This window comes from Leptonotus elevatus, chromosome 7 (assembly GCF_054856555.1).
Source record: "Leptonotus elevatus isolate MCC_2025b chromosome 7, RoL_Lele_1.0, whole genome shotgun sequence".
NCBI lineage: Eukaryota > Metazoa > Chordata > Actinopteri > Syngnathiformes > Syngnathidae > Leptonotus > Leptonotus elevatus.
In genome coordinates, this window is record NC_141245.1 from 5,085,639 (window position 1) to 5,101,557 (window position 15,919).

At 40.4% G+C, this 15,919-nt stretch overlaps 1 protein-coding gene and 1 pseudogene across 1 annotated transcript; both read left to right on the plus strand.

Annotated features, from left to right (window-relative positions):
* The first annotated feature begins 1,673 nt into the window (after positions 1-1,673).
* LOC147170442 (uncharacterized) lies at positions 1,674-3,117 on the plus strand (annotated as a pseudogene).
* Positions 3,118-10,658: 7,541 nt separating this feature from the next.
* Positions 10,659-13,613, plus strand: LOC147170443 (uncharacterized). The gene is made up of 2 exons (XM_086080979.1): positions 10,659-11,107; positions 11,916-13,613. Exons 1-2 carry the CDS (start codon positions 10,984-10,986, stop codon positions 13,184-13,186), a joined length of 1,395 nt encoding a protein of 464 aa, XP_085937105.1. The 5' UTR covers positions 10,659-10,983; the 3' UTR covers positions 13,187-13,613.
* The last annotated feature ends 2,306 nt before the right edge of the window (positions 13,614-15,919 follow it).

Sequence of the window (15,919 nt, forward strand, 5' to 3'; positions counted from 1 at the left end):
GAGGCATATCATTGCAAATCTGAAACATCAAATATCGTGATAAAACATTTGATTAATCATTATATACCATCACATGGGTTTCCTAGAAAAATGTTATCAGACAATGGAACCCATTCCAAAAACAAACATCTACAAGCAGTAGAAAAGGCATTGGGATTAAAACACATTTTGTTCAGTGTATTATCCCCCATCCCAAGGACAAGTTGAGCGAATGAATAGAAATATTAAAGAAAAATTGTCTAAAGCACAGGCCTCATCAAATTTGAATTGGCTACAAGCTCTTCCTGTTGCATTAATGACTATGTGAATGTCATTTAACTCAGCAAAAGGCTGGACTCTGTTTGAATGTCACACCAACAGACCTTTTCCGGCTCCAACAGCTCCATTAGAAGAGACGCACGTTCCAGGACCTCCAGAACTTAAACAACTAACATTTACTAACTCCCAACTAACAAAAAAACAACCAGATGCTCCTTCAGAAATAAATGATTGTGAATATTTATGGTTGAAAGTGTTTTAACGAAAATGGTCTGAGCCCAGGTGGACTGGACCCCACAAGATGACGGAGAGGACATCTTCTGCAGTTCGCTTGCATGGGAAAGGCGACACATGGTTCCACATCTCGTCTACACGACCCGCCAGATCCGCCTCAGGCTCAGCGATCCCACCACCTGACGACGACCGGAAAACCACGTCTACTGGTCCAGTGTCAGCTGCCCCCTATTGAGGACATCATTCAACAAAGATCGAGTTCACATATACGGGCAGAATAATCCCGGTGACTCATCCTGGGACCAGGCAGTCTACCCTAAGGTCCTGAAGAAGATGACAACGCCCTTTTTTCTTCAAAAAGAGAGGGGGGGGGGGGTTGAAGATAGTATAAGAATGAGAGGAGCCCGCTGAAAACACACACAAGCGAGCAGCAGCTGTGCTTTTGTAAACCCGCTCGTGTCCAGAATATTCTGTAAAATAAATCCTTCGAAGGTCCTGTTCATCGATCTCAAGTCTGTATTAGGAAAATCAACAATCTCTCTACCCGAACAACACGAACACGCAGAAGACAAAGATAGTCTTCTAACACTACGCTGCCCTTAAAACATACAAATAAAATTAAAATTAATAATACACGGTCTTTTGTTGTGGCTAGCATGCCGGCGCTGCCCTGCACGTTGCTGTTTCTTTCAAAGCAAAATTATGAAACCAGGAAAGTGATTTCTTGACTAGCATGACTCTTATTTCTTTCTTAGGCCGTGCTGTGCTGCATTTTTTGCACGTCTGTCCGGAGTAAATTTCCATTATTATTTTTTGTAAATAGTACTGGCTATAAAAATCTTACTTGAATTCACATATGAATTAATATCAAAGTAATGAATACAGTTTCTATTACATAGCGTCCTGGGCAGACATACTGTATGGGGTAAAGGGCTTTAGCTATGTATATATTTAACATGCAGTCCATATTGATTTTATAATGAAATTTTAATTGATGAATCATGAACTCATTTACTCATGAATTACTGCAAGGAAATGTTTAGTGCGTGATGTCTAGTGTCTCATGCTTTTACAATTTTGATCTTTTATTAACAGGTTAACTTCATCCTTGGGATGAAACTGATCCAGACTGGGTACCCAATAAAGACTTGGGCTACAGTCCATGAAGCGCACCGCCCTCCATGTCTGTCCAGCGTCACAAGCGACTCCAAAACAGAAAAGCAAAAATGGAAAAGACAGAGGTTGCAATGACTCTACTGGAGTTAAGCCATTTGGAATCCACAGCAGATAATACAGAAGAGGTGTGTGATGTGTTTCCATGTGCAGTTGCTAATGAATTAGAGGCGGTACAGACTGAAAATGCAAGACTTAAAAAAGAACTTATGAAGTTAAAAAAAGAAAATCAAAGTGCAAAGAATGTTATACAGAAAATGAAGGCAAACAATCCTGAAGATTTCGAGGACAGCCACAAAGGGAAATACTACACAGGACTTCCTAGCTTCTATACTTTAAGGGCTGTATTTAACCTCATTCCCCAGAGATATCGGAAAACAATAATTGTATCTTGAACAAATTTCAAAAGCTCATTATGACGTTGCTGCAACTTTGTCTTAATATGCCCATTATTGATCTGTCCTACAGATTTGGTGTGTCCACAATATTCATAGACACCTTGAACATCTTATTTGTAGCATTACAGCATTATATTAGCTACAGGCCACTATGCCTTTGGTATTGACAAAATATTTTGGCAGGACATGCATCATAGATTGCTTTGAGATATTTATTGACAGACCATCCAGTATGAGAGCAAGAGCTCAAACATGGTCAAGCTATAAACATCACAACACTGCCAAATATTTGATTGCCGTGTCACCACGGAACTGTTAATTTCATATCACGTGAGTGATAAGTATCTGACTGCTAATTGTAAATTTATGGACAACATCACCCATGGAGATGTGATCTTGGCAGACCGAGGTTTGCCATACTTTTTTTGCATCTCATATTTTTCTAGGAAGATATGATTATCAATTCAGCTTATTTTTTTACTTACATTTTTTTTAATGTTAATATAAATGTTCAGGACCAAGAATAATATCTATTGTTATTGTGCGTTAAACACAAATATCAATGTCCAATATGTTAAAATAAATAATAAAAGTAATGGCTACGTGTCAATTTACAAATAATTGGAAAGCATATTACTTTTTTTTTTTTTTTTTAATGAATGTAGTTTTATATAAAGGACCAACTTTTTAGTGTCTATTCTACGTCACCGTCCTACTCAGGAGTGGATGAAATTTTAAACGTTTCGCCTCCCCAATGTTCATCAGTGAAGCTTAGGTTTCTTGTGATGCTGAGAAAACTGCAACATGTTTTTATTTTTATTTTTTTCTCTTCTTCAAGCAGTCATTTCTGATAACCACACAAAAGCTGTCACACAGCTGTATCAATTATTTACGTTTGAAGTCCTGCAAACTTTGGAGAAAGCGTTCCTTCCCGTACCACTTTCCTTCTGGGTCACTCTTCAACTTGACATATTTGAAGTGAAACCAATCAAATGGTTTGTGAGTACAATTTTCCGCATCGCACTTAATCATGCGTCCAGATTCTGGGCCTTGACAGAAACAATACATTGATACCTTAAAAGAGGGTTTGTTTTCACTATTACTATACTAAGTGGAATAAGAAAAATGGAAGCAAAAATGGCCTAAATATTTGAAATTTGTTAAAATTGGAACGACGGGAATCGGATGAATTATGTGGAAGTAGATAGATGCCAAACAATGGGAGGAATAAAAAAAAAGGAATAACGTGTGAAGGCCACAGCCTTCACACAATGATGTTATTTGTAGTGTTATAGACCTGTATGCGATTATAGCCCATCACGTTGAAGCAAGGGTTGCACTCACTCGACGGCTGACCAACGATCTCTTCAGATTCCATCTGTATCTAAAAGTATTAGCTGAATTTGCACATTTATTGATCCCTCTGTTAAAAGTCTAATTATGTTGGTATGCCATTAGGCTCATTTTGGTTGATGCAACTATATCAACAGGACGTAAAAATCCGCATTTGTGGCTTGAATCCGGTAGAGGGCTGATAGAAAAGGTCTTCAAAAAAAATCCACTGACGGAAAAGGCCTTTTGATATTGATTAAAAACAAAAAATAATTTTTTTTTGTCATCTAAAAATACTTGTAAACAACAGTCAACCAGAGTGGAGCGTAGAGGAAAACAAAGGGGATAAATGCAAAATTTAAAAAAGTTTCACTTGTCTTTTTTAATGACTTAAGGTACCTGTGCGAGATGTCGTGTAAACAGTGCCTCAGAGCTGTTGCTGTTTCCTGTCACTAGGTGGGGATAAGGCATCAGAATTTTATTTACCTGTATATAGAAATGTAGTCGAAGTAGTAGTGGTAAAAGAAGAAACCGAACAATGAACATCAGGGACAAGTATTTAGTTATTAAATGCAAACAATAATAAAAGCACTTTATTTGCTGATTTTGAAATGAACTCGCGGTCTGAAATAAACAGCGTTCCCTGTCGGCCAACCGGGAAATTTATTGTATTATTTCTCGTATTATGTCTCCAGACTGGGTCTGGTCTGGAGACATAATACCCATAGTGGAGATGGAGTCAAGTTTAACAAACAGAGGGAGGGTGAGCTAAAAGGAACTGTTTGTTGTTTTTTATATAACGAAAACAGTGGTGGTTTGGCCCACAGCGTATCTCAGCGCATCGAAAGATAAGATTAAAAAACACACAAAAGTGGTAAGAGACAGGGACCTGCAGGATATAAGAGGCCAGCATTGACACCTTTTGTAAAAACAAGGTCCAATGTGTTGCCATATGAATGAGTGGTACAGTTGACATGTTGGATAAAATCTGGACTAAAAAGAGAATCTAAGAATTCAATTGCTTTTGAGTGTTAACTAGTTCAACATTCAGGGTCGTCACCATCACACATCATTGGTGCGTGTAGACTTAAATTTGTCAAAATATCTGTATTTCAGTCTGTTTAGTGTTTAGTAACAATTAATACTACAATTAAGATGTCGAGTTTAATAAAAAAAAAAATATATATATATATATATATATAATTTAAAACATTTAAAAAAAATTAATACTTTTTTTTAAAGCAGATATCTGCCTCCTACAAGAAACCCACCTACAAAAATCTGAAGAAAAATTACTTATTGATAAGAATTTTAGCCAAGCGTACTCTGCCCCTTATAACAGTAGACAAAGGGGAGTCTGTATACTCATACATAAGAATTTACTCTTTACTCTAAATAATACAATAACAGACCCAGAGGGCCGATACATTATTATTCAGGTGACTATATTTAATAAAATATATACATTTGGTAATTTATATGCCCCTAATAATGATGATCCGGCCTTTTTCCATGAATTTTTCTCTAAGCTGTTTGAATTAGCAGCGAACTCTACTATTATTATTGGAGGAGACTTTAACACAGTCTTAAATCCATTAATAGATCGTTCTAATAAAACAACATGTATAGGCGATTACAATCTACAATAGTAATAGGGGAATATATGGATGACTTTGGCCTCGTCGACAGCTGGAGACTTAACTCTATTGCTGATAAAACTGTTACAAAAATACATCCTATTATTATTAGCGGCCATGCACCAGTCTCCCTTTCCCTACAAGTTGATGATACCTTTAAACCACCACCGACATGGCGTTTTAACATCTCACTGCTAAACGACGCAGAATTTGACAGAATTATAAGAAAAGAATGGGCAGACTTTTTGGAAATAAATGACTCTCCAGACCTATCTCCATCTCTTCTCTGGGAAGCTGGGAAAGCAGTAATTAGAGGTAAAATTATATCATATTCATCTTATAAAAAGAAACAGGATCAAAAATTAGAAAAAGACTTGGAAGATAAAATTAAACAACTGACGGATGAGTACGCAATAAACCCAAATAACCAAATATGGACTGACTTACAAAATACAAAAATACAGTTAGACGATATGTTAACTAAAAAGACAGAGTTTATAATACAACAATTGAGATACAACAACTTTGAATATAATAACAAATCAGGTAAATTTCTTGCAAACCAACTTCAATGTAATCGGGAAAAATCGCTTATAACGGCTATTAAAGGGACAACTGGTGAATGTACACAATCACCAGAAGAAATTAATCAAATTTTTTATAATTATTATCACAACCTATACTCAGAAACGAATAAGCCTAACCCAGAGCATATTCAGGCATTCCTCAGTAGCTTAACTATACCTCAGTTAATTACTGAATATAAAGATATGTTAGATGCACCACTTACTATAAACGAGTTGTACAGTGCTCTAGATAGTATGCCAAATGGCAAAGCACCTGGCCTGGATGGTTATCCGGCTATATTTTTAAAGCACTTCTGGTCAATCCTTGCTCCACTATTCTTAAGAGTAGTAACAGAAATTAAAACTAATGGTCACATACGCCCACACATGAATACAGCAGCAATTAAACTTTTATTAAAGCCAGAAAAAGACCCCACCCTTCCATCAAGTTACCGTCCGATTTCACTAATTAACACTGATATTAAAATTTTCACTAAGGCTTTTACATCTAGATTAGAAACACTAATCCCGACAATCATTCATAGCGACCAAACAGGCTTTTTTAAAGAGCGTCACTCTACTAATAATATTATTATTATTATTATTATTTGCAATATTTATTGAACCGCTTGCATTAGCCATACGCCAGGAAAGAAGGATTCAAGGAATTCACTCTGGGGTAACAGAACATAAAATTAATCTATATGCCGATGATATTTTACTTTATTTAGAAAAGCCTGCTATTTCGTTAGGGGAAGTATTTAACTTAATAACTAAATTCTCACAGTTATAAGATTATTCTATTAACTGGACAAAATCAACACTTCTACCTATTACAGAAAATTCATGGAACCCTGCAAGCCAGGACCCACACTACTCATTTCCTATAGGTAATTTAAAATACTTAGGCATAAAAATCTCACCTGAATTAACTGATTTAATTCATTTAAACTTTACTCCACTTCTGGATAGCATTTATAGTGACTTGGAGCACTGGAATAATCTTCCTATTTCTCTAATAGGATGAATAGCCACTATTAAAATGAAAGTTTTACCCCAAATAAACTATTTTTTTCTCAATGATTCCATTTAAACCTACGGCTAACTGGTTCCAGTTGTTGGACTCAGCCGTTACAAAATTTTACTGGAATAAAAAAAAGCAAAGATTAGTCTATCTACTCTTCAGAAAAATAAATCCAAAGGAGGTCTAGAGGCACCAAATTTTATGCACTACTATATAGCCAACCAGCTACAATATATTTTATGGGCACAACCCAACAGAGATACTAACTGTTGGCTGGAACTAGAACAGAAGGATTGTAAGAACCTCAGACTCCTAGATTTACTCTTTATTACAACATCGATTAAGCGACATAACTGTTTTAAAAATCCAATGATTTCCGCCACCCTGACTGCCTGGTGGAAGGCACTAGAAATTACAAAAGCCCAAGTGGAGCCCTGTGGGCTTTCTCCCCTATGGCATAACCCCGACTTTCAAATTAACAACCAATTGTTTTATTTGAGTGTGTGGAAGCAGAAAGGAATTACACATCTCCACCATCTCTTCTCAGATAATATGTTTATATCATATACATCCTTGCTCCAAAAATACAAAATAAAAAACGGAAACTTTTTACATTATTTGCAAGTTAAAAGTATGATAAAGAAACAAATTCCAACACTTCAGGGTACGCTCCAACCGCCTGTTTTAGCTAAAGATATTACCAAGCTTTCTCCGACAACAACAAAAAACCTCTCAAAAATATATAAGTTACTTTCATATACTGATAAAACGTCTTTACTCATCTCGAAATGGGAAACAGACTGGTCTATAGCTCCGGAATCTGACTTTTGGATTCAAGTTTGTGAAAACGTTTTTAAAATGACAAAACACACAAATTTACAACTTATCCAATATAAAATTATTCATAGAACATACATTACTCAATATATGATGAAGAAAATGGGACTCTCAGAATCCGACATTTGTCTCCAGTGTTTACAAAACACTACAGACACTTATTTTCATGCTTTATGGTTATGTACTCCGGTTATGTGTTTCTGGACTAAAGTCTTAGAAAAACGTTCCGCTGTCTTGTAGGATACCGTTCTCTCCAAACTTGTGTTTGCTAGGTGACTTAACAACAACTGACTTACCACATAAACAATTTCAAATAAATCTTGTTAACTGGAAAAATAAACAAACTCTGAATATCGACCAATGGTCTAACCTCCTCATAAATCACATTTTAATGGAAAAAATATCTGCCTTAAATAAAAACCAAATGTCAAAATTTAAAGAAACATGGTCTACGTATACAGAATTTTTTTAACCTAAACCTGGTTACTTAATTCTGCCCGTTAGCGAGAGCCACAGCAGCGTGATAACTTGCATTGATGTTTCTGTATTTGGCAATTTGTAACTAATGGTTGTGTTTTTATAGTCAGGAACCCGGCTGCTGCCAGCGGGATCGAGCGGATTCGCCTCCGATGGGCACTAGGGGTTGATATTCGGATTCACGGCATGCCAGTGGGTTAATTCTGTGGGTGCTGTCCCACCCTGGCTGGGCGTGGGCGGGTCTGCCCCTCTGTTGGCTGCTGGGTGGCGGCTGCGTCTTGGCCGTTCCCTGGGTCTCTTGGGGGGTGCTGCGTTGCGGGGCTCTCCCTGGTGTCTGGGGCGGCGCCGCTCCGGCGCGGTCCGTTGCTCTGGGCCCGGCGACGCGGTTCGGGGCCTGTGGGCCGCCGGGGTGCCCCGTGGTTCCCTCTCCCCTCCCCCTTCCTCCTCCTTGCTGCCTCTCCCTCCTCGCCTCTCCCCGCCCGTCCTCCGCCGCCCTGTCCCTTCTCCCTCGTCACCCTTCCTCCTCCTCTCCCCCTCTCTCTGCGGCCCTGCCGCTGCCCCCTGCCCTTCTTGTCGTCTCCTTCCCCTCCCCGGGCCGGGGGCTCCATACATGGCCCGGGTCTCGGTGCTCCGGGGGCCGGCGGGGGTGGCTGGGGTTTGGTGTTGTGCCCGCCCCGCTCCGGTGGACGTCCTGGCGCCTCGGGCGGGCCCCAGTATCCGGGGGGCGAGCCCTATCGCCCCGCCGGGCTGGTCCCATATGCCCGCCGGTGTCCCGGTGGGGTGGGTGGGGGCTTGGTGGGCGGGTGCGCCTCTTGCCCCCACCCGTTTGGGGGGGGGGGCCCCGCTGGTCGCTCCTCTTAACTCACTACACTAGGTTTGCACAATACACTTTTATAGACATATAGGGCACATAACACACTTTGGGGGGGTGGGGTAGGGTGAAAACACCGTCTTCACCCTACAACTCCCCTCCAATTTTAATGCACCACACAACTGGGGGAGGGGGGGCTTGTGGGGGTGCCATCGGTTGGGGACCGCGGTATAGAGCAGTGCTGCGGTCCCCTGTCCGTGTCCCCCCCCCCCCTATTTTTTTTTTTTAATGCACCACATACACTCAGTGACATGCTTGGGAGGCGGGTGGATCGGAGCGTGGGAATATCATTTCCCTCGGCTCCGGTTCACCTGCTCCTAATTTTAATGCACCACACACACACACTTGTATATACACTAGGTGGGGTCACATTCACGGTTTAGGGGTAGAGTTCGCCAGTCGGCGAGCTGGCGGACTCAGTAACAGGGGTTAACTTTCACAAAGAACCCTGGGGTGACGACCGGGGCCTTTCCCCGCTGGGCCTGGGTTTCGGGGGTGTCGGCCGTCCTCCGGTGCCCCCATCTCCCCTTCTGCCCCCGGTGTTCCGTCCCTCCACGCGGCGTGGGGTGGGGTGGGCGCGGTTGCCCTCTCCGCTCCGCTGTCCGGCCCCTCTTCGGCGCCGGTGCCTGGGTGCGGGGGGTCCCTGGGGGCTGGGGGTCGGGGGTTGGGGGGCTGCCGGTTGGTCGGGGTGGGCTCGGGGGGAGCGGCTTTGTTGGGGGGGTGGGGCGGGTAGAGGGGTGCTGGGGGTCGGGGAGGTGTCTGGGGGCTTGGGGACCTGGGTTGGGGTGGATGGGGGGTGGGGGGGTTGTGGGGGGTGCGGGGGTTGTGGGCCGGTGGGGTGCCTGGCGGGCCTGTAGTGCCCCGTCCTGCTGCATTGGGTCGGGGGCGCGGGCCGTGTTCTGGTGGGGGGCGCTCCTGCTCCTGGGTTTGCTCTCCGGCCGGTGGCCCTGGCGGGGCCCGGGGGTCGTCCTTTGGCGCTGCCGCGGCCTGGGGGGCCCTGAGGTGTTGCGCTTGCCCTGTCCTGGCAGAGGTCGACGGCTCCCCTCTTTGGTGGAGATTTTCATGCATGCCAGATCCACCACACCAGCATCTATCGAAACTCAGACACAATCTGCTTCCTCCTCAGGTCATTGAATCGGTGGAGGCTGGTGTCTGTGGATCTCACTCGGCTTCATCTGTCCTTCCTTCCTTTCCTCAGTCTCCTTCGGTCTCTTGAGGTCTCCCTGATTTTATTTTTTTTGGGATTTGTTGGAATTTAGATGTTTCTGGGGTTGGGGAAGAATTCTGGTGGGTGGCCCGGTGGGTGGTGTCTGGTCGGTGCTGGATTTCACTTTCCTTTGTTTTCTTTGGTCCCCTCGGGTCTCCTGACGGCGGTGTTCGGTTTAGGTGAACGGTATGGGATTTTTTCTAATAGGTTTTTGGTGAGCTAACAAATACACGCACGCACGCACGCACATACACATACTCACCCACATACAAAAAAAAATAAAAAATAAATATATATATATATATATATATATATATATATATATATATATATATATATATATATATATATATATAAAAGAGCAATGATGATGACATTACCGAATGAACAATACTGAGCTCTTTTAGAAAAGAGAAAAAGAAAAAGAAAAATAATAATAATAAAAGAAAAACAAAGATGTCGAGTTTACAACAACACTCTGTACATGGCCTAAAAATGTTTCTTATTCGTCCAAATGCAAAGATTTTTTTAAATGTATTCTCCAAATGAACAAATGACTCAAACGTTTATATAAGTTATGCCCCACCCCGTGACACGAGATTTGTCCAACTGGTGTTACCGTAGAATATATTTCACGTGACCAATACTCCATTCCAGGCTGCTTTTACATAGCCACACGCGGTTCACTATAATTCTGAATTATTAATTCATAATAATTCATTCTGAATTCGTACTATACGAACTTACACATCGACACTGTGCGTCCGTCACTACTCTATTGAAGCCAAACTGCTCCATTTTGTGTCTGGTTACATTCGTATCACACAGTTTTTGTCAAAAATCTTTCGGCCTTGTTTAGCTTATCTTAGCTTAGCTTGCCGCCGAAAAAAAGGAGACGCGTTTGTTATCGACATATTGGCTCAACAGACGTCAAATGTGACCGAAAAGTGTCGTGAATATCGTGTGAAAATGTTGGCAATAACGAAAGTCAAGTACAAAGAGGAGCTTTGTGGCGTACAAGAAGAGAATGAGCGACTACGTCAACTGATGGACGCTTTTTGCAAGCAGCCTCGAGTTGTGTTGAACAGAGCAGGTTTGTCACTTATTTAATCAATACTTTTCAACAATATGTCTATTTTGAATGGATCCTTCATCCGGGCACTTTTTACCTTACGTTTACAGTTTTTCTCAAGTCGCTTTGGTACATGTCTCAGATAAGAATAGGTGCTCCTATTTTTGATGGTAAATATTATAAGAATGATATAAATAAGCACGTTTATTCTTTATTTTTGATTCGTTGACATACCAACAACTAGAATGGAGGATGGAAGCCTAGTAGATAATTTGATATTGTAAACAGAAGTGATTAGTTGGGCCATTGATTGTAACTAAGTAAAAAACAAAAAACGTTTTTTTCTTAGCATAGAATTAGCTAATATATTACATATAGCCACATATTTATGCTAATGGCACATTGACACTAAGCCCATTACAATGATTAAAAATACCCATTTAGGTTTGACATACACTAACTGTTGGCTAAATTGATTTCTCTCCCCTGGCTTTATTTGTTCTTCTTTGCTGCCCCCTAGGGTTTGAATAATTAAAAGTTCGTCAACTCCTCGAGGATGTTGTACAGCTGATGCAGATGCATGCATTTGTTAGCTTTTTGTCAATGAATGCCAGATTTCACAACTTGAAATATTTTCTATATTTATGTGCGGAACAATCAGTGTTACAGAGTATTGTTGAGTGATTTCTGGAACAAAATACAGATACGTAACATTTGCCAGCTTTGTTACTCTTTCACTCAGGTGGCCCATGTGATAATCGTAAATATAAAATACATAACATCACAATAAACAGTCTTTACCAAACCATGTGTATCTTGTGTCCCGCAGACGTCAGTGAAAAATATCTTTGTCCTGAGCGGCAGGAGCCAGAGTTTCCTGCCGTGAAAGAGGAGGAGGAGGACTTGGAGCCTCTTCGAGTTAAAGAAGAGGAGCAGCCACAGCCTCCCAACATAAAAAAGGAGGAGCAGCTGCCGCCATACATTAAAGAGGAGGAACAATTCACAGAGTTGCCCGTGACTGGTGTCCATTTGAAGAGTGAAGATGAATGTCAATATGAAGAGAACAAAGGGGCGGAGTCTCCAAGCAGCAACTCAAGACAACAAACAGAAGATGACGAGGACCACCGTGGAGGATCACAAGCAGACAGCATGTTAGCTCGAATATCAGATGGTGAAGACACGTTACACTCTCCTCAAACCGATGATTATGAACAGTCTGACGGTGATGTGACATGTCACGCTGCCAGCACATGGTGGAAATGCTGTCAGTGTGGTAAAACTTTTGGCTGCCAGTCTCTATTGAGAAGACATATGATCAGCCACACTGGTGACAAACCTTTTGCATGTTCGGTTTGTGGTAAAAAATTTGCTCGCAATGGAATCTTAAAATTACACACAAGAACCCACACTGGAGAGAAGCCTTTTACTTGCTCAGTTTGTGGTAAAAAATTTGCTCGCAATGGAATCTTAAAAATACACACAAGAAGCCACACTGGAGAGAAGCCTTTTACCTGCTTAGTTTGTGGAAAGAATTTTGCTCAGAAGGAACACTTAAACAGACACACAAGAACCCACACTGGAGAGAAGCCTTTTGCCTGTTCAGTTTGTGGTCAAAATTTTATGCAGAAGGGAGGCTTAGCATACCACATGAGAACCCACACTGGAGAGAAGCCTTTTGCCTGTTCAGTTTGTGGTCAAAATTTTATGCAGAAGGGAATTTTAGCAAACCACATGAGAACACACACTGGAGAGAAGCCTTTTGCCTGTTCAGTTTGTGGTAAAAATGTTGTTCAGAAGGTAAACTTAGAAAGCCACATGAGAATCCACACTGGGGAGAAGCCTTTTGCCTGCTCAGTTTGTGGTAAAAATTTTGCTGAGACGGGAAGCTTAAAAAGACACATAAGAACCCACACTGGAGAGAAGCCTTTTGCCTGCTCAGTTTGTGGTAGAAATTTTGCTCAGAAGGTAAGCTTAAAAATACACACAAGAACCCACACTGGAGAGAAAGTTTTTACCTGTGCCGTTTGTTGTCAAAGATTCCCAAGTAAGGCTAAAGCTAAGGGGCACAAGTGTGCTGGTGAGAATAGCAGAGATGAATGATGGTGCAAAGATCATGTCTACCGCTGAATGAACGAATGATCTGTGTACCTGTATTGTATGTGTCTGACTTAACCCTATTTTGAAATTGATTTTGTATATAAAATGTTACATCAACCTGACAAGGGGCTGCAGATTTAAACTCTGACCGCTATAATCTGGCATGTTTACCGGTAATTGGTCATTAATATGCATTGTGCCTTATATAATTGTTATATTGCATTTTCCATGTTTAATATTAAAGGTAATTACAATGACTGATTTTAAATCTACAATTTTGTGATCTATTTGTATTCGTAAATACTTTGTTGTAATTATTGTGTGTGCCAAAACACTCAAAACATTGTGTATAGTTTGTCCTTTTTTGTTTTTTTATACACTAGTATGACTCACTGTATATTTAAAAAAATAAAAAGGATGTCATCCATTATTACTGAAATAACTTTATTATTCATATTGACAAATACTCCATTCCAGGCTGCTTTTACATAGCCACGTGCGGTTCACTATAATTTGTTCTGAATTCGTACTATGCTAATATTGCTGTTTCTTTCAAAGCAAAATTATGAAACCAGGAAAGTGATTTCTTGACTAGCATGACTCTTACTTCTTTCTTATATCTTGCTGTGCTATTTGGAATAAGAAAAAATGGAAGCAAGAATGGCCTAAATATTTGAAATATGTTAAAATTGTAACGACGAGAATCGGATGAATTATGTGGAAGTAGATAGATGCCAAACAATGGGAAAAAAAGGAATAACGTGTGAAGGCCACAGCCTTCACACAGTGATGTTATTTGTCGTGTAATAGGCCTGTATGTGATAATAGCCCATCACGTTGAAGCTAGGGTTGCATTCACTCGACGGCTGACCAACGATCTCTTCAGATTCCATCTGTATCTAAAAGTATTAACTATGGAGATAAATATGGTGCAAAACTAACTTGTAAAAAAAAATTGTACCTGTAGAAAAAAAGTCTAAATTTGTATCTGTAAAAGTCGTGATTTGTACCTGTAAAAAAAAAAGAAAAATTGTATCTGTAAAAACAAATTTGTACCTGTAAAAGTCATGATTTGTACCTGTACAAAAAGTGTAAATTTGTATCTGTAAAAGTTGTGATTTGTATCTGTAGAAATGACAACTTGTAGTCAAAGAAGTTGCCACTAAGAGTAACAAGTGGTTTTTCTGCTGCTGTCCAGTCACGTAAGTTTTGCACCATATATCTCGCTACAAAAGGTGCAAAACTGATTCGTACTTGTAGAGCGCAGTGATTTCTTCTCGTAGAAGAAGAGGGCGGGCTCTGGAGGATTTGGGCGGGCTGAAGCACAACCTCATTGGTTGAGCGAACGACAGTGGGTTGAACTCAAATGACGCCCATGCACAAGTCCGCAATTCCAAACAAACAGAGTAGCCACACCAGTTTACGGGTCATTTTAGAAGAAGAGGACGTCCCAGGTGTGAAAATTTCAACATGGTTCAATATACAAACACTGTGTGGAACAGCTTAAACGTTGGTTGACATGCATTCACATCAGCAGAAGGTCTGCAAAATAATTTTCCATAATCCGGTTTGATGGAATACCCCCAGGTGTCATCTCCTGTCTCAGTGGCTGCTTGCTGGTGGAGTGGGTCATCCTTTTCACTGATGCTTCAACAGTGTCTCCAGCAGTTGTCTCCACCTTTTGAGCAAGATTTTGAAACTTATGAGATTCTCATTTAATTAAAAATAAATAAACTAACATTTGACCTAGTTACTTTTGTTAAAGTAGCTAGGTGACAGTGACACTGCTCACATCTTAGTGATACAGATAGACTAGAATTTCAAAAGCAGAATAGCCAATATTTAAATAAGAGTAATGTTACATTGGAAAATTTTACTCAAGTAGAGATTAAAAGCGCAGAAAAAATACTTGCACAAATATTTGAGTACTGTGTGTGATGAGTAAACTAAAATTGTAAGTGCCTTTTTTTTAAAACTTTGCAAAGCATACATTGCAAAATACTGACATTTATCAAGAAATTGTAATATTTAAAATAAAATGATTAAATACAGAGGATAAAGGTTTGAGGTTAAAATACCTGTCGCGGCTTAAAGATCCACTCTAAAAACGTTTTGTTTTCATTTTATTATGATAGTAAGAGTACAGATGCTTGAATATAATGTTAGTCAAATACAAGTAGCTGAGTACTGTCCACTTTTGGTTATAGGTTAAGGTTATCTTGTAAAACATTCAATAGGGTTCTGTAGCTCTATAGTAATTTTCACATCTAAGCACTAAGCAGCAGTTTGAGGTATTTTTTTTTTTACAGGTACAAGCTATTGATTTTATGTTTACACTGGTAGGCTTCAAATCCTGAAATAAAAATCGTGACTTCAATGTGTTCAGTTTTCGTGACAACAACATGAGATAAGCTAGCTAGCTAGCACCGGATTACGAGCTATGTTCGTACAATAAATCTTAACTTCATACTCAAACTTCTTTCTTTCTGCCCACTTGGAGTGCTCTGCATGTCAACCAACGTTTAAGCTGTTCCACACAGTGTTTGTATATTGAACCATGTTGAAATTTTCACACCTGGGATGTCCTCTTCTTCCAAAATGACCCGTAAACTGGTGTGGCTACTGTGTTTGTTTGGAATTGCGGACTTGTGCATGGGCGTCATTTGAGTTCAACCCACTGTCGTTCGCTCAACCAATGAGGTTGAGCTTTAGCCCGCCCAAATCCTCCAGAGCCCG